At 40.6% G+C, this 23394-nt stretch overlaps 2 protein-coding genes across 2 annotated transcripts in view; one reads left to right on the top strand and one right to left on the bottom strand.

Annotated features, from left to right (window-relative positions):
* Nucleotides 1-23394, top strand: part of LOC147021037 (uncharacterized) — a 123571-nt gene that overhangs the window by 56136 nt on the left and 44041 nt on the right.
* LOC147021038 (uncharacterized) lies at nucleotides 22564-23280 on the bottom strand. Its single transcript, XM_085893501.1, has one exon. The coding sequence runs from the start codon at nucleotides 23278-23280 to the stop codon at nucleotides 22564-22566; it is 717 nt and encodes a 238-aa protein (XP_085749627.1).

The following is a 23394-nucleotide window of genomic DNA, read 5'->3' as shown; positions in this document are numbered from 1 at the left end:
TTCTGGCTCACTTTCCCCCATGTAAGTGAATGAGGGATTTTCAGCGATTCATTATTTTTTCCTAAAAAATAAACCCCCTTTTTATCCCAAGGTATATTTATTGGTCTCCCCTTTTAACCAATGCATATTGTTTAGCTCACTCATTGAAGATAAAGATTTGTTCAAGTAGTAAAGTAGTAATGTGATTTGTTAAATGTGATTGTAAAGAAATATCTGAAACATGTAAGTGAATTTTAATAGTCTCTCCTTTTAACCTTGGGGCACTCTTTTTCAAATAACCAATGCATCTTGTTTAACTCACTCATTGAACCTATAAAGATTTGTTTATTCTCAAATTCCTTCAATAGTTTAATTTCCTTTGCACAATAATCCCCATCTAAAATATTTAGTAATAAAACATTTGAATCTTTATATTTTTCAAGATACCCCTTTTGTGTCATGATGAAATGATAAACTTCTCTTAATGTTCTTGTTTGATCAGCTCCTGAGCCTCATATCATTTTGAGATGATAGGAAATTGTTTTTCCATTGTTTAATTGATAACCATCAAAGTTTTCAGTCCATTCAAGGATATTAATTTTTTTCTTGACATCCTCCAACTTGATAGTTTTTAAATTGATTCGCTTATTTGTTTTATTTACCTTTGTTTGTGTTATTTTTTCAATAAGACTTATTTGATATTTTTCACATTCATTATGTTTTCCATTTATATACGAAGACTGATTTTCTCCACTCTTTAGTTTGATTAATACTTTGTTTGACCATTTATATATCATGAAAAAACGCGGCGGTCACCCTTAAAAACTCTAACCCGATCTCATCTTCCCATCGTTAAAACACAATCTATTCTATACACTCTATCATACAATATCCATATGGAACACAATCTATTCCATTTTCTAAAATAAATCTCTTGTCATCAAAGGCTCCTCATGCCTTTTGATTTCCTTCTTCACTATATATCTTATGTTTATAACTTCTTATTGTATTCATTTTCCTATATTCTTCTTTCTAATTCATCAAACAATTATAATAATTTCTAAAAGTTATTGATTTCTTTATGACATATTTCTTTATTCCCTTTAACCTCATCAATCTTATCACCATACTTATAAGCATATGCCTTTGCTCTCAATCCAATAAACTCACTCATTACTTTTCCACCCAACTCATCCTTAAACTTACCAATAACCTTTTCATTCTTTTTTGAAAATAACTCACTCTTCTTACTATAATTACTTGTATCATGCACTCCAATATTTTTCTTCATATCTTGATAAACATCATCAGTTTTTATTTCTAGAATAAAACTATCAGTGTCCATATACAACAATGAAACATTTTCACCACTCTTTCTTTAAGCCATTATACAAATAATCTTACATCAATATCTTTGATAAATCAAGACCTGCTGTTCCAATATAAATTGGTTTATCCATAACAATACTTTCCTTTTCCATGGGAATAGCAGAAAAGTTCTCTGAAAAAACCTCTTCTCTCTTAAAACTTGGTTTATTTATCAATCTAGAAGCTTCTTTACAAGATGTTGCAAATCTAATGTTTTGCCTGTTTCTAACATTCTCCATTGTTTTTCCAAAGACGGCATGATTTATCAATTTATAGAATTCCCCTTCAAATTTTACTTTTGTATTTGTTCTCATGTCTGTATTAAATTTAATATACTTTTTCATCCAAGGACTTTGTTTAAATTTTAAAACTCTATGAATTTTTGCTACTCTCAATCCTCTCAAAAACTGTTTCAATCTTCTCTGATGCAATACATACCCCTCTTTGTCATAGAATGTTGCTTGTAACTTTTCTGTTGATTTGCCTTGAATATTAAAACTTTTATGATAATCACTTAACCATTCTTTCTTTGGGGTTTCTTTCTCACATGCAAACAGGTCTTTATGCTTATTATGAAGATCACTCGGGTACCTCAAATCAACTTAAATAATAACCTTCTTCCTCATTCAATTCCTCTTGAGAAGAAATAACAATATTCATCAAAGCCTTTTCATAATCCTTTTCTTCCACCCACTCTAATTTACCATAAGTCAGAAATTGAGACATTGCCCATCCATACACATTATTAGCATCAAATACATCAAATAATTACTATCTTTTTCACTATCATAATTTGGAAGATATTTATTATTTGCTTTAGCATATCTTTTTGAACATACTTGTGATGTTCCACCTCTTACACTTCTCAATCATCAAAAGCATATCTACATCACTGATTAAATCTATATCTTGTTTTGTCATTTTCAACATTGCACTCCAAGCTAAACCAGGAGCTGTGAAATGGTGGGCAGGATTAATCCATAACAATTTTTATTATGACAGAGTGATCTAAAAGCTTCAAACACATCAGCTAACAATAAAACATATGTTTTTAGATACAAATCATGATATTCTCCAAGGTTCTTTATCTTAAATATTGTTACGAATTTGGAATTCGATTACACGCAACATACAGGTTCCTTTAGTCAGCTATGTCGATCAGTGCTTCTTCCCAAGATAGCTCACCTTCCATTGTTTAAATGTTCTGAAATCGATTCGATGCGCTGCGGATCAATTTAATAGTTAGGGAATGAACAATGGAGACATCCCTCCCCCTCTTCTGCGAAGAGTAAGAAGAATCCTGCCGTCCCGTGACTCATGATGCCAACAACTCCCTCCCACCCATGGTTGAGCGGGGGGGATGGATCACGAGGGCATGAGTCATGCCGGGCTTGGGGGAGGGGGGCGGAGAAGGATAAGGATGAGATCCTTTCTTTGTTCTTGGTTAGTAAGCTTTTTGCTTCAGCAGAGAGTAGTCGTTCAGCAGACCTTCGGGTCCTGTTTGGCTTGGCTTAGGGTTGAGGCCTTCGGAAGCTTTTTGCTTCGGCTGGTTCAGTGAGCTTCGGCTGAGGCCTGGCTTGGGAGGAGGCTTTTTGGAGGCTCTTTGCTTTGATGGTTCCATGAGCTTCGGCTTCTGCTTGGCTCGGGAGAGCTTTTTGCTTCAAGTTGCCCTGTTTCGAAGGAAGTTAAGCCGGTCGCTCGGCTCGAACTGCGAGTGGTGGCTTCTTCTTCTTGGTTCGTGAAGCTCTTTGTTCTCCATTTTGGTTCCCAGCTTGGTGCGACTCATCGACCTCTTCGTGGAGGTGGTTCTTCTGGGGAGCGACGCATCGACGGGAAGGTTCGGTGCCTCGTCTCACCAGCACGTGTTGAGAAGCGCGGCAGGTGGTTCCTCGGGGAAGCGACGCATCGACGGGAAGGATCGGTGCCTCGTCTCACCAGCACGTGTTGAGAAGCGCGGGAGGTGGTTCCCTGGGGAAGCGACGCATCGACGGGAAGGATCGGCGCCTCGTCTCACCAGCACGTGTTGAGAAGCGCGGGAGGATTTGCGGGAGCTCCGGAAGGGTTGCGGCTCGGCTATTGGATCCAGCTCGCTCTCGCTGGAGCCCGGGTCCGAACAACTTGAAGACCACACGAGGTGGAGAGGTTCGAGATAGGCTCTGGGTTTCAGCTCACCTGTCCTCCGAGCTGGAGCTCGTTATTAAAAGCCTCTGCCACCATTTCTTGGGTGTGTGTGTGTGTGCGTACGTGTGTCCGTGGGCCCGTCTAATAAGAAGGAACTGCTGTTAAGTGCAAATGACTGTACGTAATTAGTAGACGGTTGTAGTTCTTTTGTCGTGCTTTTGTTGCGTGTATAATTGCATATGTGTTTTGCCTTGTTTAATTGCATACATGCTTTATTGTAATAAATGTCCTTGTGTGAATGTAAACCTGTTCGTTGCGTCCATTCCCTCATTGAACTGCCCCATATTGCACTCGGAATATAGTTGGTTTTTAAATAGCTGATAAATAGAATCGGGTCCGGCGAGGTCTGGTGATAATACCCGCACGGTTATCCCAGAACGGAATGGACCGCTTAAGCGGTTTGTGTCAAAGCAGGCCTTCGCCGAGGTACGGTCCCTCGGTAGGTTACCCGCGCAGGTACTTAGGTATATTAATATTCAGCGATTCACCCAATTTCGCGCGGGTAGAATACGGACTGGGTCGTGGTGGGATTAAAAACCCACCCGCGACTGGTTTCTGGCGTTGTTCCAGAAAGTCACGACTGGATTGTCCGTTCGGTGGGCGAAGCGACCGCTATTGGTTAGACGCAGTCGTTCGCACGCTGACAGGCAGGAAATCTACAACACTGGTGTCAGGAGTGGGATACAGATTCATTCCCTCCACACTAAATTAACGGAACTGGATCAAGGGTGTGCGAGGCGACCCTCCGGTTCCATTAAACTCCGAGTTTAAATTATTTCCGATGCGCAAGATGGCAGATCAAGGCGAACAGGTGCAGGGTGGATCATAAATGTGCATTGATGTAGGATCCATGGCCCCGGACGGTTCTTATTATTATCACCCCACCACTGATGGTAAGCAGTGGGGCCGCTCACCCTATACTGAGCACGAACTTTGCCGGCAAAATAGCGGCACTGCCGCATCTCAGCCCAACACGGAGCGAGCTGCTATTAATAGCACAACGATCGGCACGATACGAGGCTGGGCTCCCAACCAACGATTGAAACCACGTGATCATGGCAGGCGAGGCTGGTGGACATTGGCGGCCTTCGTGCACAAAACAGAGAAATATCTGGGAAAACTAAAAGAAAACGGTGAGAGAACGAATGAAAGGAGAGAGCAAGCATGCAAAAGAAGTGTGGAGAGCGAACTGAAGAAAAGAAAAGAGGAGCAAATTAGTAACTCCCATAATAGAAAGAACTTAGAAGAAGAATGGAAAACGAAGCTGGAAAAGGGAAAACGGAAACACGATGTGGAATTGGAACTACTGAAGGAAGAGGTAAGAATAGGCAATCGGAAAAGAGAAAGCCTGGAACAGGAGGTAAAAAGAGGAAAGTATTGGGTCAAAATTAGCAAGGAATTCGGTGAGGAAATGGATGAAATGAGGAAGAAAGAATGTGAAAGAGGTGTGGAGATGAGGACGGAATTAAAAAAGAAAGCTTCTGAGTTACTGAAACACCAAAACAAAGAAACAGGATAACAAAACGAATTGAGGATGTTGAAATAGGAAAGAAAGAGAACGGAGAATGAAACGCTGAGGAAGCACACTGTGCACATCGAACAGTTAGAAGCCAAAGCAAGGTTGGAGTGTGAGGAGGTGAGAGAGGAATTCGAAAGAAAAGCTTCTGAGTAACAGAAACACCAAAGCAGAGAGAGAGAGAATTACAAAACGAACTGAGGATGTTAAGAGAGGAAGGAACGAGAACGGAGAATGAAACGTTGAGGAACCACACTATGCAGATCGAACAGCTGGAAGCCAAGGCCAGATTAAAGAATGAGATGCAAGAAAGAGTTGTGAAAGAAGAACGAATGAAACAGAAAAGGGAGATTAACCAATTGAGGGAAACTATGAGATTGGAGAATGAAGAACATGAGAGACGGTGGGATAGAAAACACAAAGAAAACGAGTTTGAAATTAACCGACTCAAGGAGAGAGCAAAATTTGAGTCCACAGAGATGGAAAAGCTCCGGATCGATAACAAACAGTTAAGGGGGCTCAGAGAGGAAGAACGACTCAAATGGGAAGGAAAATGGAGCGAGGAAGAAAAGGAAATAATAAAGGAGTTAGCGGTGACAACGACGGAGACGCAGGAAATAGAAATAACAGAGACACGGGAGATAGAGGATGAATTGGACGGGGTGGAAGAAACTAAAAACGAACACACACACAGAGGTAGTGGAGGACAATGGGGGTGAGCTGGTGGAATGTGTTGGGACCCGATGCAAGCAGCAGGATGGCCTCCTTCAGGAACGAGGGGAGGGACTGTGCCCCCTTGAGGCGGATCGCGACCAGGTGAGTCCGGTCGAGCTTTGCGAGTTAGAGGGGGCGAGTGCTGTTGACGGGTGCACACGAAGCTTGGGGGGTATGAAGGCCCCGAGAACCCTTGTGGTGACGCAAATCCCCAGTGTGGTTGGCCCGGTGTCTGTGTGTGTACGAGTGAGCCAAAATGCGTGCTGGAAAGCACGCATGGCGTTTGTGTTATGGCGTGTGTAAGCGATTCCCCGTGTGTGAGGGAAACCGCGTGTGTGAGTGATATGGTGTGACCGGTAGCGAGGGTGCCGAAATACGTGCCTTCCAGCACGCCGTGTGTAAAGGAAACACCAAGTGTGGAAGGAACAGAGTGTGCGAGGGAAACAGCGTGTGTGGTTTCGAAGTGTGTGGAAGGAACAGCGTGTGTGAGAGAGACCGCGTGTGTGAGAGCGCTGTATGTGAGGGAGATGGCGGTTGCCATGCGCGACCATGCAACCGCATGTCCGAGTGTCATGGCGAGGTGTGTGAGCGTCGTGGCACATGGAAGTTTGTGTGCGAGAGTGCGACGACGACGGTGCCTGACGGTGGACAAAGGCCGAGTAGCGGCCGTAGCTATTTTGGGAACCGTGCCTGGTTTGCACGGCAGCGCGCGCGGGGTCCGTGCTGTGCTCCGCACGAGGCCGCCACGTGCGCGCCTGCGGGAGTGAAGCCCGGTCCGTGAACGCACACGGTGGATTAGCCGATCCCGCGGATGGACAGAAGGTAGGCTGGATAATGGATTTGGACCAGATGGGTTCTCTAGGCGGGCATGTGTGTGAAGCTCCGACGAGCAGAGCACATGTGTTCGCGTGGGGAACCCCTCGAAGCGCGAGGTTTGCTTTGGATGTGCAGGGTGACGTCGTGGCTGCATAGTTGGAATCCGGCAGAAGGGAAATCCCTGCCGGATGGTGCCGTCCGATTAGGGACGGGGTGCGAGAAACGCGAACAGCTGCCATGATGTCACGGGAAAGGAGCGCAGGTTGCAAGTTGCCGCGATGGTGCGCACATGAAAAAAATTAAAAAGCAAGCCTCGCTTCGGGTGAACAGGATTCCCTGGGCAAGGGGTGGAAGACCCCCCCTGTCTGGAGGGCACAGGAACGACTAGTTGGGGGGATAGGATGGGTTAGCGATTGTTATACGGCTTCATGGGGCAGGGACAAGTCCTCATGGAGCCCGTGGAATGGATAAGTTCGAGGGATTTTAGTTCAGATTTAGGAAATGGGAATTTTTTTGATTTTCAGAGACATGGACATACTGGAAATGTGTAGTGGAGACATAGTGTAGCTACGTTGAGTAAATGGAATGTGCATGAGTTTTAAGGGATGACGAGGGAGCACGAGTTAGTCAGGGGATTTAGTTCGAAGGATGGCAGTGTGGAGTGTTGGTGTGAGTTGCGAAATGGAAAGTGTGTGAGGAATGAGTGTGGGACAGTGGGCTCAAGTGTGCGAGTGGAGCGAATGTGGTATGCATGGTGCAAATGACTGGTTGGGGGGAGGAGTGATTCCCACCCAAGTGACCCGGCGTCAGTTTAATGTTAGCTCGTGGGTTATTCAAATTTACTAACAGGAGGTCGTTTTGTTGTTGGTGTCGAGAGAAGGCACGAAACCCGTTTGGAGGGGTGGAAGAGTTCATGGACCAGCTGGGAGTGTGGCTGTGGAAAGTTGAGTATTTGTTTAGTGGGCACCCCAGGCACCGGACTAGTCGGCCAGAGTAGGCCAAGGGCGCAAGAGGGGCTGGGATAGTGTAGTGGGCACGGGCGACCCGTCGGAAACGGGACCCGTTGCACCAGAATGCCACCGGGCAGTGTAGTGGGCACGGGCGACCCTCGGAAAGGGACCCGGGGCACCAACATTCCACGTGGGCATCGGAGGGGGGCAATGCCAGAGAGGGCAACCCCCCGCATTGTAGGGAGCAGTAAGGTCGGAAGCAGCCTGCGGGCCTGTGGGTGCCATGGTTAGAGTTCGGCAGAGGGGGAGTTCCTGCCAGTTGAGCCACGCTGCCCAGCCAGGAAATTGTGTGATGGCACGAATGAAAATTTGAGGGCAAGGCCCAAATTTATAATGGACACCAACACAGGCGACGGGAATCATGGTTTTTAGAACCGATAGTTTTAAAGTGTGAGGCGTTTTTGGAAAGCCCCGGGGTAGTTTCAGGTTAATGAATGCTAGGATAGTTAGCAGATGTACCCCTTCGCACCATCCATCCCTTTGCTCGTTGTCGGCCGCTGGACCCACCTTGGTAGATCGCTGAACTCTGAGGAGGCCATTCTGAGGCTTTGTTGGGCCTCGAGACAGAACGCTAGTCTCTCCCTATTCCCCTCCAGAGAGGGAACGTAGTGGTTGGGAGTAGGCTAGGTGGACATGATAGGCCAGCCGGACAAAGACGATAAAGGTGGTTCGGGGACGAGTTATAGTAGTGGGGAAGTGAAAGTAAAAATAAAAACAAAAAATAAGTTGGGGCTAAATAAAGGGGGTTAGGGAAACAATTATAAAAGGGAAACAAAGATAATAAAAATAAAGAGGGCCGAAATTTTGTTGTGTTTTGTGGCAAATTAAGGGAGTTGGTATGGACAGAGACAGGCAAAGGCGATAGAGTGGGGGGGAGACAGTAGGCTCCGTCCGAGCCCGCCTTCCGAGCGGCCGGCACCACCGCACTCCCTCCGGACCTGATGGAACCACACCAGAGGCTGGCCAGCTTCACCTGCCGGCCTGTTGTGCTGCAGCCGCCTGTGCTGCATGGGCTTGCCTTGCCATGCCTCGTTTGCCTGCCTCTGCCATGACCCCATGCCTGCTAGCCCTTGTTTGCGTTTGCCCCTGAGTCCATCCATCACCATGTGCGCCAGGACCATCCAGTTTTGCAAGGACTGCCCTGCAAGCAGCCCATGCAACCATCATGTCCATTTGCATGTCCATAATTTATCTTAGTCAATCGTACTTTCAGCTTCCTCGTCGTTCCATCAGAAACAATGCTTATACTTTTATTTAATTCAAGTTACATTCAATAGATATAAACAATTTTTGGAGAGATAATTGTTCTACATTATGCAGTAAAAAATAATTTGGGGATTACATGAAGCACACGACTGAAAAATATAAATATACTTGCGATACCCGTGCACATGCACGGGATAGCAGTACAACATACCTGGTAGCAGAGGACAGACCGTACAGGGGGGATGACAAAAATACGCATTGTGCAAAATTCAAGTGGTACTATGGAACGCCAAGACTTCCCAAACGTTGTCGGCATGTCCGCTAAGTGCCACAGCAATTTCGTAGGGATCGTGTGACGGCTCGCCGAGTTTTTAGTGTGCAAGCTTGGTATTATAATAGAGATTGTTGTAAAACAAGATGAGATATTCAGGGATATATTTTTTGTTTTATAAACAATTACATATATAAATGACGACTATTATTATTATAAATCTTGTGGGTTAATCTTCTTCTGGAAAAAACTTTCATAAATCAAGGTTCTTCAATAGTACAAATGAGAATATTGTAAATTTACTTTAAAAACACCCGTGGTACGCATTGTATCAACAACAACTAGAGCCATAAGACCTGGAGAAGAAAAGGTGAAGATTATCACTATATTTCAGTGGAGGAACATATGCGATTGAGGAAGGAAGGTCAAATATTTGAGGAGGTTTCTCTTGGTGCAACAAGATATTCACATTGTAAGAGTGAGAAAAAGAACCTAAAATCTGGTGGTCTTGGGATATTAGAAACTAATCCAGAAGGAACGAGACAAATTATTCAACATCTGAGCAGGGTGAAGATTTTATCATTCGGTTTTGATGTTGATGAAGAAACTCAACGCAAACGTATGAAAAGCAGTGATGCAAGTATTAGTGAAGAAGAAATTACAACTCGTATTAATGTTATTCAAGAATTTGATGAAATATTTAAAGGAAAGGATTTATTTGAAAACATCTACTTGGATGATGAAGAAAAGGAAAATTTCCCTGTTGAGCTTTACAATTCATTAAATGATATTTTACAATAAATAAATGGATGCGAAAGAAAGAGCAAGTAGATTTATGGTTTATCAAAACTTGGTTTCAAAAGTTGTACAACAACAGGAAGACATAAAGAAGAAATGCAGACAGAAACTAACAGGTGAAGAAGCATTTGAAAGAAAACAAGAGAAATTTTGAAAACCACTTTTAAAAACTGCCCAAGAAAAAATTGCAGATGTTTCCACAGTTCCCACAGTAGAATGTACTCCTAAAAAACTTCAAATGTAAAAAGATTTTGATCAAATGACGAAGGAAGAATGAGAGCATATAGGGGAATTAGAATATGATGATGAAGAATTATTTCAACAACTGGAAGAGATGAATTGCCCCCTGATTATATTGTGAATGCTCTTCAAAACAATGAATATTCAGCGGAATCAAAAACCAAAGCAGGACTCATTCCAACAGAACAACCAGCAATATTTCATCTTGTTCAAGAAAAGGTATTGATATTTAATGATGAATTAAGGTTCTTGGGGTCTGCTCAACCCCCTGTTAACCTAACTCCGAGATTAATGTTTCTTCTCACAAAAGATGGAAGACAAGCTTCAACTGTGAGCGATGAATCAAAGTATTTTGATGAACCATTGGATATGAAAAATAATGATGATAGAGTATATATTGATCTGCTGGACTCTGTTAATTATAGGGTTAGTCTTTCTGGTAAAAATAGAATGAGAAGCAGAAACACATAATTCAGGCTTTAATTAGGCTTGGTTCAGGTGTTAGTTTTCTTTCAAATGACCCATCGCAATGAGTAAATAGACTGTTATTGTTGTTAGGTCATAAGAGGTCTGGAAATAATAATTGTTTAAATGAAGCATCAGCCATTTTCGACCAGTTGATGAACATGAAAATAATTAATAAATCTCAATATAAAGGCATTTTATCTCATGTTAAATAAAATGAGAAGCACAATCCTGAGTTTTAATTTCACAACAAGCGACCACACATCTTCATTCCCATACCCACTGCAACTTGACCCAACAAAAGAATATGTTGTTCGTCTTTCGGCTGCTCCCATTAGGGGTCGCCACAGCGGATCATCTGTTATGATCCGCATACTGATTTGGCATAGGTTTTACGCCGGATGCCCTTCTTGACGCAACCCTGGTGCATATCTTTCTAATAAATGAGCATTGATGAGTGGTTTAAAGAATTTTGGAAAGAATACAACATCAAATTTACAACTTGTCAAATATTGTAAGAAATTATGAATTCATAATGTGGTTATTTGTATGAGAGATGAATTAACAAACGTGCCTAAACATACAAAGAATATTAGTTTGAACCTAGAAGATAATAATGGGAACGGTTCTCGTTGGGTTTGTATTTTTAATAATCAAGACAAATATTATTTTGATAGTTTTGGTCTTCCACCACCCGTTGAAGTCATAAAATTCTTACAGAATGGTGTTTATCAAACATTTCAAGTCCAAGAATTAAATTCCAAGTGTTGTGGCCAATTATGTCTATATGTGTTATTTCAACTCAACAAAATAATTTTTATGACATTATTTTTAATCTCATATAAATGACTTATGTTGGTAAAGATGGTTTGATCTATGGTGTATCCCAAGAACTGGATATTGGTTTATTAAATTATTACACAAAGGCACAGGCTGAACGACAGAAATATAGTACAACCAAAAATATTAATATGAAAAATGCTTATAAATTAAAAAAATTATCCAAGTCCGACTGACGCGAATGACTTGGTGAGATTAAGTGATTTATCACAATATATATCCTTAAATAAAACGGCCGTGTATTCCAAAGATACAGAAGTGTTGATCTTATCTCCAGGTCATACAGAATTCACAGTTCGAATTAATATAAATTTTTATGAAGAAGGGCGTATCGTTTGTCTGAGAATAGAACAATTGCGGTATGATATGAATGATTTGGGGTATAATTGGTCATTTAAAATTGACCTAGAAGACCTGGAACAATTAAATCAGTCTCGTAAGGAAGAATATTATCCACTTGGCATTGAGAATGAGTTTTGTCGAGCCACGATAAGTCAACAACAAATAAAAGAATTTAATTAGGGTAAATATAATAATGGTTTTACCCTCGTTTATATCATGAAAACACAAAAATCAGGATTATATATAATAAGTAAGGAAATACAAAATGATTTAACTCCGGGAAGATTTGGAGGTGTTTCGTGTCATAATATTATTCTTACATATATTTCTAATCCAGAAATGACAGAAAGAAGGCTTTAAGAAAATTATCATTTCTGTGTCCAAGCAGACCTTCAAGAAAAGTGTATTCGGTATTTTAATAAATATGTTCAACAGCACAAGAATGAGGTATTTTCAATAAAATATTGGCTTTATACTGATGTTGATAAACCAACAACTTTGGATTTAACTAAAATGTTAAATAATGAAAAAATTATAAAGTTAAGAAAACGTAAGGCTCTTTTAGAAATTCAAAGTTTTTTTTTTATTGGTTTCCTGTTGTAAAAAAAATTATTTGGGATACAGGAATGACAAGAAATCCTGATGAATATATATGTATAATATTCTATGGGGTGTAAGTGATTCAACGATAGTAAGGGACAAGGAAGGAGTTGAAGACGAGAGAGAAGAGGAGGAAAAGAAGGAGAGAAGGAGGAAAAAGAGGAGGAGAGGGAAAAGAGAGAGGAGAAGAGGGAGAAGGAGGAGAGGGAGAAGAGAAAGAAGAGAGAGGAGGAGAAGGAGAAGAGAGAGGAAAGAGATAGAATAAATAAATACTAGTGATACCCGTGCACATGCACGGGATAGCAGTACACCATAGCTGGTAGCAGACAACAGACCGTACACGGGGAATGACAAAAATACGCATTGTGCAAAATGCAAGTGGTACTATGGGACGCCAAGACTTCCCAAACATTGTCGGCATGTCCGTTAAGTGCCACTACAATTTCAAAGGGATTGTGTGACGGTGAGCCGAGTTTTTAGTGTGCAAGCTTGGTATTATAATAAATAAATATGAAAATATGGAAACCAGTGAGATTAAAAAAAGATTGGGGGTATTACAGAAAATAACTCAACTCACCGAGGAGGAAGTCAAAGAATTAACAAGTATATTAGAAGTATTTGCGTCAAGACTATTGTCATCGTTTTCATGGCTAAGATATAAACGAGAAAGTGGAGATAAAGAATAGAAAGAAGGAAAATATTATATTATTGATGATGTTGGTGTGATTGACCTAAAAGTTTTTCATTTTTTTCTTCAATAAACGGAGGAGAGAGTAAGAACATTCCTGAGGATTTTTTATGTTTTAAAAATTAAGATTCAAATGTGCATGTTTATAACTAAAAAGGTTTTCACACTCTGCAGGAATTTTTCTCATAAATAAATGAGTTATTGTCTCAAATGTAAAAAGAAAACTAATACTAAAAATATTTCATATTTTAAAAGTAAAAATAATCGGGTTATACAAAAAGGTACATGTTTGGTGTGTGGTTCAAGAAAGAGCCAACTTATTTCCAAACACACATATGGAGGACATATACAAAAGTTTTATCAGGAAGTAAATTTACAATGACTAGAATACCAGGGGAATTACATCTACCAGGGTATTCTTTCTGTGGTCCAGGCACAAACTTGGATAAAAGATTAGATGAGGCAGACAATCCTAAATTATGGAGTAAGTAAGTCCATCAATAGAGTTGATGAAGTGTGCATGAGACACGATATTGTTTCTGGGAATACCACAACTTTGGAAGAAAAGCATGAAGCCGACAGAGAAATGTTGTAAAATTTGTCTCTGATACAAAATCCAACCTTGAGAGAAAAAGTTGATAGGTTCATCGTGAAGAAGATGATTAGTGTTAAATTGAAACTTGGGCTTGGAAATTCAAAAGACTTATCGGCTCTAATGATGTCATTAAGACTGAAGAGCAATTGGCTAATGAATTACATAAACCAATATTTACAAAGTTTCGTATAAGGAAGGTTTATTCCAAGGAAGTTGATTATATCTGGTCTGCTGATTTAATTGAACTCAATAATGATAAGGGGTACAAGTGTGCTTTAACCGTTATTGATTTGAGCAGTAGATACGCGTGGGTTGTCCCTTTAAAAAAGAAAACAGGTAATACTCTTATGCTAGCCTTTAAACAGATATTTAATAAAAGTAAGAGAAAACCTCAAAAAATTGTGGACTGATGAGGGTGGAGAGTTTTATAACAAGACATTTATGAAATTTAGAAAAAATAATGGCATTACATTATACAGTACCTTTAATGAAGGAAAAGCCGTTGTTATTGAGCGCTTTAATCGCACTTTAAAAGAGAGACTATCTAAAAAATTCACACAACTCGGTTCACAACAATGGCCATCTTTTATTCAGTTTCTTGGAGATAGGTATAATGACACAACTCACAAGTCAACGAATATGAAACCATCAGAAACATTTACAAAATTAGAATATGAAAAAGAGATTAATGTCAGAAAACCTAAGTTCAAAGTTGGTGATATCGTAAGAATATATAGATGGAAATCTGATTTTGAAAAGGGTTATACAAAGCGATGGACGAATGAACTTTTTAAAATTGTTGATGTAATAGATACGGTTCCTTGGACTTATAAGATATATGATTTAGAAGGGGAAGAGATTTTAGGTTCATTTTATTCACAGGAATTACAAAAGACAAAACCAAGCTGATAATACCCAAGGAGCAATGGGTTGGCACTTCACTCCCCACTACTATACACCGTTGTGGACACTCGAGGGCCAAATCTGAGGTGTATAGCAGGTGTCATCTGCCGTATATAATGTGTGTCAAGGGGGACGTTCTAAAATCTGTGAACCTAAAATCTCAACCCCCACACTCACCCCTCACATTCAAAATCTCAACCCCAATCTTCACATTCAAAATCTCAACCCCAATCCAACCCTTGCCCAACACAATGTCTTTTGTTAAATACGTATTTCAACATTATATATTGTTATCTCCTCTTCCAATTCTGTCTTTTAAGATTTTCAGGTTTGATGAAGTAGAAAGGGGGAGAAAGAACCTTCCTCCATCTTCTTCCCAGAACTAACAATATATATATATATTTTTTTTTTTCTTAATGTTTTTTTCTCTTCTTCCAATTCTGTCTTTTAAAGCTTCCAGGTATGATGAAGTAGAAAGGTGGAGTAAGAACTTTCTTGATATTGCTCTCATCAAGCACCATCCAACAAAGAACTACATCGATAGTTTTAGATCCCCAAGAGCGGTAGAAACCACATTTCAAGTCTCCAAAATATACCCAACATTTCAAGTCTTCAACGTATCACCACGTTCCTGTTGAGTTTACAAGATATGTATCACATTGTGAGTTATCAAGCCAGAACCCACATTTCAAGTCTCCAAAATAAAACCAACTTAGAAAGTCTCGAAGGGATAACTATTTTCCTGATTTTTTTCAAAATTTGTGAGTCTCCAAGGTGGGCCCCATATTTGGAACCATCTTGGCAGAACCCTTTTTCTGAGTCTCCAAGGTAGTTATTTAAACCATCAAGGCAGAACTCATTTCCTGATTTTTTTCAAAATTTGTGAGTCTCCAAGGTAGGTCCCATATTTGGAACCATCTTGGCAGAACCCTTTTTCTGAGTCTCCAAGGTAGTTATATAAACCTTCAAGGCAGAACTCATTTCCTGATTTTTTTCAAAATTTGTGAGTCTCCAAGGTAAAACTTGTATTCTGGCTCATCAAGGTATAACTTGTACAGTGAGTATTGTCTTAATTACTCGCAATGAGTTCTATCGATGTAAAACTCTTTTTCAGGATTTTGCTGGTCTCCAAGGTATAACTCTTTGGTTGGGTCATAAAGGTCGAGCTCGTTCTGTGGGTCTTGGTCGCTCACAAGGTCTTCAACCAAGCCAACAATTTCGCCACAAGTTGTGCCAAAATCAGTATTTTCATTTTGTATTTCAGATACAATTTCCTGTGAGAGAAAATAAAAATGTATTAATTTAGTGATTTGATTATTAAATGAGTCTATGCTTCAATCAAACTCTGTAAATAGGAAAATAAAATCTTACCTCAATAGATAAGAGGTTTGAATCCAGTTCATCAACTTGAAGGTTTAGTTCCATTCAATTAGTAGACCTCCAAGCAAGCTCAGCACAGCACTCCATTCTCAGTGAAAGTAAAAAATATGTTTAAAATGGAGTCTGGGGTTGAAGCTTTTATACAGTAAGACTGGTGTGTGTGGTTTCCTTTGGAAATTCCCTGGGCAAGCCCAGGCAAGCCTTTGTTGGGAATTTTTTTCAAAAACATAACATTCTAGAATTTTCTAGTGATTTCTTTGTGAGTCAGAGATGAACTGGAAATGATGTAAGAGTCAGCGGAGCTTATGAAAAGTTGGCGGGGCTTATGAAAAGTGAGCGTGGCTTATGAAAAATACATCATGAAAAGTGGTCGGGGCTGAGGAAAAGTGGGCGTGGCTTATGCAAAAATAATCTGAGGCTCAGGAGGTCGTCAAATGAGAGCATTAAGAGAAGTTTATGATTTCGTAATGACAAAAAAGGGGTATCTTGAAAAATATAAAGATTCAAATGTTTTATTTTTAAATATTTTAGATGTGGATAATAAATGTTTTCTCTGGTCTGTTCTTGCTCACTTTCATCCTCCACAATGGAAACCCGAAAGGGTTGAACATGATAAGAAATACGAGAATACATTAAATGTTAAAGATTTTAAGCTTCCAATGTCATTTGGAGGTATTTCAAAATTTTGACAAAATGAATAATCTGTCTGTTAATGTGTTTCGATTAATGGATTCAAACATAGTTCAGATATAAAAAATTTCAAACAACAATAAAAATGATGAAACACACATTGACCTTCTCTACTTTAATTCAAAGGAAAAATCACATTATGCTTTCATCAAAATTTTACCAAGATTAACCAAATCATAACTATGAAAGAGAAAATGTAAAACATATCCTTGTAATAGATGTCTCAACTACTTTCACACCAAATAATGATTAAATCAATATTCGAAATATTGCAGTAATCATAAACCAACCATTATCAATTTACCAAAAGCACGTTCAAACATATCGTACAAAGATTTAAACAAATATATAAAACATCCCTTTGTGATATATGCTGATTTTGAAAGTATTCTTGAAAAGATAGACACTGTTTCTCCAAAGCAAAATAAATCACACACAAATAAACATGAAAAACATACTCCATGTGGTTTCTGTTGTTCTATCAAATCATCTGTTGGTGATGAATACAACAAGTTAGAAGTAGATCGAAGAGAAGATTCCTCAGAGGAGTTTGTAAGATGATTGGAAAAAGACTGTATAAGACGAAGACAAATAATGGTTGAAACCTATAAACCAATGTCATTAACAAAGGGAGAGAAAAATGAATTTAGAAAGAACAGTATCTGTCATATTTGTGAGGAGAAAATTGAAAGAGAGGTCAAGGTTCGGGATCACTGTCATCTTACTCGTAAATATAGAGGTCCAGCTCATTCCTGTTGTAGTCTTAATTTCAAGCCCCCAAACTTTATTCCTGTCTTTCTTCAAAACAATACTCACTATGACACACATCTATTCCTAAATGAACTTTCAAAGACATCTGGTGATATTTCTGCCATTCCTCACACAGATCAAAAATACATCTCATTCACAAAAACAATTCATACATCCCCCATAACCCATGTCATATTTATTGACACATACAAATTTATGGCAAGTCCATTGTCCAACTTAGCATCAAATATTAAGAACTTACCGAATCTTAATTCACATTTCTCAAATCAAGAAGAGATTGATATCTTATCACAAAACGGAATATGACTGTATGGATTCATTTGAGAAGTTTAAAGTAACACAACTTCCTTCAAGGGAAAGTTTCTTCAGCAAGTTGAATAAAACTCATATGTCTGATGAGTATGCACAAGCAAATAAGGTTTGGGAGAAGTTTAATATTAAGAATATTGGAGAATATCATCATTTGCATCTTAAAACTGATGTGTTGTTATTGGCTGATGCGTTTGAAACTTTTCGAACAGTCTGCCATAATCAAAATTCTTATGGATTGGACCCCGCTCACTCTTGCACAGCCCCGGGTTTGGCTTGGAGTGCTTTGTTAAAAATGAAAAAACAGAATTTGGAATTAATCAGTGATGTAGATATGCTTTTAATGACAGAGAAGGCTAAAAGAGGAGGAATATTTCAAGTATGTTTCAAGAGATATGCCAAAGCAAATATCACATATCTTCCTGATTATAATAAGAATGAGGACAACTCTTACCTGATGTATTATGATGCTAACAATTTGTATGTGTGGGCTATGTCTCAATCTTTAACTCATGGAAAACTTAATAGGTTAAAGAAAAACATCATTAAAAAGTTTTTCTAGACATTGTTGTCTCCTCTCAAAAATAATTGAATGAAGCTGAAGTTGAACATTATTTTGAGGTTGATTTAAAATATCCACAAGAACTTCATAACAAACATATAGACCTTCCTTATGCCCCTGATAAATAAAGTCCAAGAAAAGAATGGTTAAGTGATTACCAACAGTCATTTAATATAAAAGGTAAATCAACAGAAAAACTATGAACTACATTAAATGATAAAGTTATGTTTTGCATCAAAGGAACTTGAGAATATTTATCTGCTGGGTTAAGAGTGAGGAAAATTCAGAGGATTTTGAAATTTAAACAAAGTCATTGGTGAAAGAGGTATATTGATTTTAATACAAAAAGGAGAACAGAAGCAAAAACAGATTTTCAGAAGGACTTTTCTAAATTAATGAATAATGCTGTATTTGGAAAGACGATGGAAAATGTTCGGAATCGACAAAACATATGACTTGCTCCATCTTGGAAACAAGCTTCAAAGTTAATTCATAGACCAAGTTTTGAGTGAGCAGAGGTGTTTTCAGAGAGCTTTTGTGCTATTCATTTGAAGAAAGAGAGTATTGAAATGGATAAACCTATTCATATGGGAACATCAATTCTTGACTTGTCAAAGTCATGAATGTATGATGATAACTAATAATTTAAAATCAAAGTATTTCATTAAAGAATAAAAAGGTTATTTGTAAGTTTAAGGATGAGTTGGGTGGAAAGGTCATGAGTGAATTTGTGGGTTTGAGATCAAAGTCTTATGGTTTTACATATATTGATAATAATAACATTGAAAGGTGTGATAAGAAGCTGAAGGGAATAAAGAAAAATATAATCAAAGTAACAGTAAACTTTAAACATTATCACAACTGTTTAACCTTCAAGAAGGAATAGTATAGAAAAATGAATACAATAAGAAGTTATAAACATCAATTATACAGAGAAAAGATAAACAGGAAAGCAATCGGAGCTTTTGATGATAAACGATATATTTTAGAGAATGGAATCAATCGTCTTCCTTCTGGTTATAAGTTCGTGTTAAGATATTGGGTGGGGAATTTTAACTGGCTACCGCCGTCTTTTTACTGATTTATAAATGACAGAACGAAGCAATAACCAAATCACAGGGTGAAGATGCAGTCAGCGTTGGTATTTAAATGGGAAAGGAATGTGAGATATATTAAATAAGTCTTATTGAAGAAATAACCGGGGTAAAGTAGATAAAACAAATAAGCGGATAAATTTAATTACAAATAAGTTAGAGGATGTCAAGAAAAAAAAAATATCCTTGAATGAACTGAAAACTTTGATGGTTATCAATTGAACAATGGAAAAACAATTTACTACAATCTGAATATTGTAGTAAATTGATAATATTAATACATAATGTGTTTGTATATGTTTGTGAGATGATGGTGTCTGACTTGTTGAACATGGATATTTATCTTCAAGGAAAGTGCAAATTAATGATGTATCTGTGAGAGAGAGTTCAAGTAAAAGTAAATTGAGATGTTTTTTGGTTCTTCTCTCCACATGTGGGGTTCAGAAAGTGCAACAGAGCCCTCCAGGTGTGTGTTTTATATGGGTGTCATCACTTCAATATGTGTGTTTATATTCACGACTTGGCTGGATATGCATGTATGTACGTGTGTATGTATGTATGTATGGAATATTGTCGAGGCACAACACACAACAAGGGGTGGGAGAGGGAAGGACAAAACAGTGGGGAACAAATACATATGGAGATCTGTGGAACGGAGAACGATGGGACAGGGAAAATATGGTATACAAGATGGACAGGACAGGGACTTTCATAAGGAAAGCAGGGAATTTGATGGAGGTGGGTTTGGGGTGGTTTAACGGGGATAAAAAAAATCATGGTTTTGGATGGGGGAATGTTGGAGATGGTGTTGAACAGCTGTTTTGAAGACCTGGAGGGAAGAGTGGGATTCAAGAGAGTGTGGGAGTTTATTCGGAAGGTGGGAATAAAGAGGAATGAAAGAGTGAAGGTGAGCAGTTATTGATTTTGGTAGTTTTTATCAGAACGGGATTCCTGACGAATCTTGAATGTCCTGCAGAAATAACAGGGTGGTGGGGGTGGGGGGAGGGCAAATCACAGACAGAGACCGGTGGGGGGTGGGTGCGAGCGAGACCAGAGAGGAGATAGTGGAAGACAGAAAGACCACAGACCCGTCCTGCGGTGAGAGTGTTAATGAGAGGCCCAAAGAATCGGCTTTACCACAGGAGATACCAATGATCCTAAATGCCTTGGTTTCCACATGAAGCTGAGAAAGGTGAGAGGCAGGAGCACCAGCCCAGAGGAGAGAGCAATACTCCATCAGGCTGTGGACGAAAGCTTTGCAATCGGTCAGGAGCACTTTTTCTCTCCAAAGAGCCTTTCTGTGTTTCAGGATGGGACAGACAGACAGCAAGAGCCTATTATTAGAAGGAGATGGTGGGGCCAGTGCCGGATTTAGGGGCATGAGAACCAGGAGACCGCCTGGGGTGCTGGGTATGTGTGAGCCAGCCAGGAAGATATAACAGGAATTAACAACGAAATTTGCACAAGCGGTGGCAATTCAGATTTGGTCTGTCATGTCTGTGCAACATCAACACCACAATTCAGAATAAATAAATCCATCAAACAAATGACTCTATTTAATCGGGATATTGGGGAGGGGGTGGGAGGGTGGGGATGACAGATGTGGGGCAGGAACAGGAATTTCACCAGGGCATGAATAAATTAATAATTTGGTGGCCGGGATAAGCGGGGTGGGCGTCGGCTGTTTTGGGGTGAATACACAACATCAATCCCACAGTATCCCATGACAAGACCCTCGCTACCCCTTCACCACTTCTGCCCTGACCACCGCTTCACTACTTGTAATCGCTTCCCCTCACCATTGCCTGCTCTCACTATCCCCTCACCACCACCTGCTCTCACCACTGCGTGTCCACAGCGTGCCCGCATGATCCCCTCACCGCTGCCTTCCCTAGCCACAGACTCCCCGCTGCCTTCCCTCCCCACGGACTCCCCGCTGCCTTCCCTCGCCACCGACTCTCCGCTGCCTTCCCTTGCCACCGACCCCCCGCTGCCTTCCCTCGCCACCGACCCCCTCTGCATTCCCTCGCCACCGACTCCCCGCTGCCTTCCCTAGCCATCGACTCCCCGCTGCCTTCCCACACCACCGACTCCCCGCTGCCTTCCCTCGCCACTGACTCCCTGCTGCCTTCCCTCGCCACCGACTCTCCGCTGCCTTCCCTCGCCACCGACTCCCCGCTGCCTTCCCTCGCCACCGACTCCCCGCTGCCTTCCCTCCCCACGGACTCCCCGCTGCCTTCCCTCTCCACCGACTCTCCGCTGCCTTCCCTCGCCACTGACCCCCCGCTGCCTTCCCTCTCCACCGACCCCCGCTGCCTTCCCTCGCCACCCACTCCCTGCTGCCTTCCCTCGCCACCGACTCCCCACTGCCTTCCCTCGCCACCGACTCACCGCTGCCTTCCCTCGCCACCGACTCTCCGCTGCCTTCCCTCGCCACCGACTCCCCGCTGCCTTCCCTCGCCACCGACTCCCCATTGCCTTCCCACGTCACCGACTCACCGCTGCCTTCCCTCGCCACCGACTCCCCGCTGCCTTCCCACGCCACCGACTCACCGCTGCCTTCCCTCGCCACCGACTCACCGCTGCCTACCCTCGCCACCGACTCACTGCTGCCTTCCCTCACCACCGACTCACCGCTGCCTTCCCTCACCACCGACTCACTGCTGCGTTCCCTCACCACCGACTCACTGCTGCGTTCCCTCACCACCGACTCACCGCTGCCTTCCCTCACCACCGACTCACCGCTGCCGCTGTATGAATTGTATGCAATAATATGGTGACCAGCAATGTCGCCTACCTGATTGGCTGTGTCTGTTTGTATGTAATGGACAGCTCTGCAGGCCAGAGGAGTCAACCGATTTTGATGAAACTTGACTGGTAGGTTCATACCAGGATCAAGTTGTATGTTTTTGAGCACTGTTGCTATGGACACCACCGTTGCCTAGCAACGGGACTTTGAAATGTTTGAAAAAATCTGGAAAATATTTTCTTTTCGAAAATCAAAAATCGGCTTCCAGGCATTTATGCGCACTCTAATGAACCTCTGTCAAAAATGTTCAGCCCGATCCGTAAATTTTTTTTATGACTAGTCTGCAATTATATAGCGACCACCCATGTCGCCTTCCAGCTTGTATAATCTTTTCCTTCTTTCTCTTATTTATCTCCACTTTCTCCTTTAAGTCTTCTCCCTGAAATCGATGTTAATAGTCTTGACGCATATATTTCTTATCGACTTGCCAATTCTTTGTTTTCCTCCTCGGTGCATTGAGATTGATTTATTTTCTGGAATACCTTTGATCTTTTTACAATCTCACTGGTTTCCATATTTTTATATTTATTCGTTCTCTCTCTTTCCTCCCTCTCCCTCTCCTCCTTCTCTGCCTTCTCTCTTGCCTCCTTCTCCCTCTTCTCCCTTGCCTCCTTCTCTCTCTTCTCCCTTTCCTCCTCACTCTCTTCCTCACTCTCCTCCTTCTCTCTCTTCTCTCTACACCCTCTCCTGCTTTTCTCTCTTCGCCCTCTCTTCTTTCTCTTTTTTTTCTCCCTTTCCTCCTTCTCTCTTGCCTCAGTTCCTTCAACTCCTTCCTCATCCCTTGCTATCCTTGACCCACTTTCACCCCAGAGAATATCATACATATATTCATCTGGATTCTGTGATACTCTTGAATCCACAATTATTTTTCTCATAATGGGAAACCAATGAGATTTGTTGATGATTTCTAAAAGAGTTTTATATTTCATCACCTTTAGAAGTCCATTTTTATTTAATATTTTAATCAAATCTCCATTTGTAGGTTTTTTAATATCAGCATAAGACCAATTCTTAATTGAAAAATGACCGTGTGCATGGTCCAATTCAAAAGGAATGTAAAGTCTAACACCCTTTTGTTGTAGGTATCCTTGAATGCAAAAATTAAAATTTTCTTGAAGCCTTCTTGCTGTCATTTATGTATCAGAAATATGACTGATTCATCTAATAACACGTAACACCACCCTATCTTCCTGTTGTTGAATCAGTTTGTCTTCCTCGATATTGTATAATTATCCACTTTCCTTCCT

Source organism: Eptatretus burgeri, chromosome 8 (assembly GCF_056783735.1).
Source record: "Eptatretus burgeri isolate ZD-2024b chromosome 8, Ebu_testis_v1, whole genome shotgun sequence".
Classification (NCBI taxonomy): Eukaryota; Metazoa; Chordata; class Myxini; order Myxiniformes; family Myxinidae; genus Eptatretus; species Eptatretus burgeri.
Note: the sequence above shows the minus strand (reverse complement) of the source record. Positions and strands in the feature narration are given on the sequence as shown.

What these genes read in the sequence shown, in the direction of transcription:
- LOC147021038 (XM_085893501.1), bottom strand. Translation starts at nt 23,280, where the DNA reads ATGACAGCAAGAAGGCTTCAAGAAAATTTTAATTTTTGCATTCAAGGA.